The sequence below is a fragment of the Cebus imitator genome, unplaced genomic scaffold (genome assembly GCF_001604975.1).
Source record: "Cebus imitator isolate Cc_AM_T3 unplaced genomic scaffold, Cebus_imitator-1.0 Scaffold99, whole genome shotgun sequence".
Classification (NCBI taxonomy): Eukaryota; Metazoa; Chordata; class Mammalia; order Primates; family Cebidae; genus Cebus; species Cebus imitator.
In genome coordinates, this window is record NW_016107414.1 from 2,320,300 (window position 1) to 2,323,953 (window position 3,654).

General features: G+C 44.0%; 1 protein-coding gene across 2 annotated transcripts in view; it reads right to left on the reverse strand.

Moving 5' to 3' along the window:
• The window catches only part of CASS4 (Cas scaffold protein family member 4), a 49,073-nt gene extending 47,810 nt beyond the window's left edge, over positions 1-1,263 (reverse strand). The window contains exon 1 of one of the 2 annotated variants that reach the window (XM_037741359.1): positions 743-1,263. In XM_037741359.1, coding sequence (XP_037597287.1) covers positions 743-778 — 36 coding nt within the window. In that variant the 5' untranslated portion in view covers positions 779-1,263. The remainder of the gene's footprint in view (positions 1-742) is intronic. The other variant, XM_017536583.2, reaches the window with a different exon arrangement.
• Between the last annotated feature and the right edge of the window lie 2,391 nt (positions 1,264-3,654).

A 3,654-nucleotide genomic window follows, 5' to 3' on the forward strand; every position in this document is an offset into this window, starting at 1 on the left:
CGCCCGGCCCCTGGGTAAATTTTTTAATATGATAGCCATTTTAATTTTTCTTTTTTTTTTTGAGATGAGGTCTCGCTATGTTGCCCAGGCTGGACTCAAACTTCTGGGCTCAATTAATCTTCTCACTTCAGCCTCTCCAGTAGCTGGGAGTACAGGTATGTGCCACTGTGCCCAACTTCTTTTACCTTTCTAAATAGTGAACCTTTTTTGATTCATGACAGACGTGAAGTCTGTCTGAAAGCTCCAGCTTTGCTCACACAATATACAAGTTAACATGCAAATAACATGTAAGTGGCCACTGGGGGCTCAGCATGGGAGGCTACAGGCAAGGGGCTAGGCTCTGCTATCTAGAGGTGAGCACGGAAACCAATCAGGACAGTTAGAATGGCACTGAGTGTCTTTGGGGTCCAGAGAAAGAAGGAATGAGCAGGGGCTGAGGCAGACTCACATCTTGCTGCAGAAGTTTGCTGGACACAAAGTGACGGATGGTGCTGTCAATCAAGTAAGTTGATTTCTACTACAAAGTCATTGTCACTCATCTTGGATGGAAACTGGTAAGGAGATTTACAGCACACCTATTCCCCACACAAACTTACATTAAACTTTCCCATCTCAAACGCCCACGTCAATGTTATTCCACCTTTACCTTTATTAGAAAGTCACAACTAAAGCCAGTCAACATCCTTCATCATCACAGCTTGCTTCCCGACAGAGCCCATTCAAACAGCCCCGCAACACTCACCTTGGGCACAGCGTCCACGACGCCTGTTCCCTTCATGTCGGTGATGTGGAGCAGCTCCCCTGAGCTCGACAGCTAATATGTCCGCTTCAGAGGCAGATTATGCAATGTCGCTGCATGCTTCTGGCTGGTTCTCAGAAACTGAATTCTATGGAGCTATCTGACAACTCATGGGAAATGGTCAAAAAGATTCTGCCAGCGGGCAAACTTTCTGGAACGCACGATAAGAGTAAAATGAAAGCAGTAAAGGAGCTGAGGACCAGAAATAAAAGCCACACTCACGCCTCGGTGCCTGACGTCTCACTTTGTCTATAAGTAGAGACTAACTCATTTGCTATGTGAAACCACAAAAGAAGAAGAAAAGAAAACCACCGCTCTTCTGCTTTATAGGGTGAAGTTCCTACTTTGAAGAGCTCCGTGTATGAACCCACAGCATTCTTGTCCTTTGAACTCCATGGAACAACTCCCATTGAACAGACCAAGCTCATTTCCCTCATGAGAGGCCACTAGGCCAAATATCTGATAGCGGTCAGCATTTCTTCCTTCCTGCTCCCTAGAGCTTGCCTTATGACAGCCAGGATAAAAGCCATCAAGCAGGCTGCCTTACAGGACACAGTCTCCACTCTTCCCTGCCTGTCAGTTGCACATTCTCCCTGCTCACCTCCTGGTCTTTGCTCACGGTACCTAAGGATGAACATCTTCTGGGTGCCGGCTCTGCACTGAGGGCTATGCTGAGCCCCACACATGTATTCTCTTTCTGAAATCAGACTCATCCTGTGTGCTGTACTGGAAACTCCTGCTAGCTCATGCAATTTACCATCACTTGGCAACACTTTTGACTTTCCCTAAATTCATATCCGATCTCTAAAGAGGACCTACACAGTGGAGATACTGTGCAAAATAAATATGCCTTTTTTGTTGTTGTTGTTGAGATGGAGTCTTTCTCTGTCACCCAGACTGGAGTGTGGCGACACAATCTTGGCTCACTGCAACCTCTACCTCCCAGGTTCAAGTGATTCTCCCGCCTCAGCCTCCCAAGCAGCTGGGATTACAGGCCCCCCTCCCCCACCATACCCGGCTAATTTTTGTATTTTCAGTAGAGACAAGATTTCACTGTGTTGGCCAGCTTGTTCTCGAACTCCTGACCTCAAGTGATCCGCCCACCTCAGCCTCCCAAAATACAGGTGTGAGCCACCACACCTGGCCCCGGCCTGCATTTTTATTTAAACAAAATGGCACCCATTCTTCCAAGCCAGTCTCCAGTTCCATCCCCAGCCAGCTCTGTCTCCGCTCACTGCTCTCTTCTTGTCAGACAGCACTTTTTTATTTTTTATTTTTAAATGTTCTTCTTTTACCATGCCTCCAAGACAAGGTCAACAGACAGCACTCAGCATCTTGTCTTCTGGTTGCCCCATGGGTAGTCCCCACAAGTCTGGGCACCAGGACATTATTTACCCATTGAAATAGCTGACTGATTTCTGGCCGAGACCATCCATATTTTTATTTATTTTTTATTTTATTTTTTTGAGATGGAGTCTCTCTCTGTTGCCCAGGCTGGAGTGTCATGGCGCGATCTCGGCTCACTGCAACATCTGCCTCCTGGGTTCAAGTGATTCTCCTGTTTCAGCCTCCTGAGTAGCTGGTACTACAGGCATGTGCCACCACGTCCAGTTAATTTCTTTTTTTTTTTTTTTTTTTTGTATTTTTAGTAGAGACAGGGTTTCACCGTGTTAGCCAGAATGGTCTCAATCTCCTGACCTCATTATCTGCCCCCCTCGGCCTCCCATAGTGCTGGGATTACAGGTGTGAGCCATTGCACCCAGCTAATCCAAATTTCTAAATGTTATTGTTAGAAATTAACTTCCAGGGGCAAGTATTGATGTGATGCAGGTGACAGCAGTTTAAAGGGAGGGAACAATGACCCCACAGATGAACATTGTTTGGTTCAAGGTGGAGATCCAGAGATATTAAGATCTAAATTATATTGCTAATAATTAATATATTACTATTCTATTAAGATATAATTCAGGTACCATGAAATTCACCTTTTTTTTAAACCCTAAGTCAGATATTATCTTTCCTGGGAAAAATTCACCTTTTTTAAAAGTATACAACTCAGTGGTTTTTAGTACATTCAGAGTTGCGTAACCACCACTCCAAAAAGTAATCCTCTTTCAATTCCTGGACACTTACCCCATTAGCAGTTACTTATTATTCTCCTCTTCCCCCGGCCCCCAGACACTGCTGTTTCTGCTCTATGACTGACTTTTGTTTATGTCTGAAATTCTCTACAATAAAAAGGATGGATAAACTTGCCCAAGGTCACACAGATAAGTAACAGACCCAGAATTTGAATTCAAGTCTCTTAGAAAAGACCCCACAAAAACTCAAGTTCAGATGGTTTCCATCACCTTGGCAAACTCCTGGCAGTGATTCTTCCCCCATACTGAAGAGCTTGCTCTTAAGCTCATAATACAGATCAGAATGCTATAATTTGCATGTCATTTGCTTTTTCCCTAGGGCAAACAACCTAAACTAGAAATAAAACTAACTAGTAAGTAGCACACAAAAGTAATATGCTTTGGCCCTGAAATGATACCAACTAGCTCCTATGTAGAGAAATAGTTTGGTATTTTGTGAATAAGGAACTTGACTTCTCAGTCTGTTAATTGAGCCCCCTGCGGTTTTTCTGAATGAAAGCTGTGAGAAACTGTTCTAGATATTTTGCTGCAATCCATTAGTATTTTAAGGCAAATGAGTCTTTCATGTTGACAAACACTGCAAGAGCTATGATTCTAGGAAATTGGGTGCTTGCAAAATATCCGGTTGTTGAAGGGTTGAAACAGCTAGAGTTCAAGAGAACCACGTCAGGAGGACTCCAGAGAGGTAACCTTAATGTTCTTGACAATTGTGTT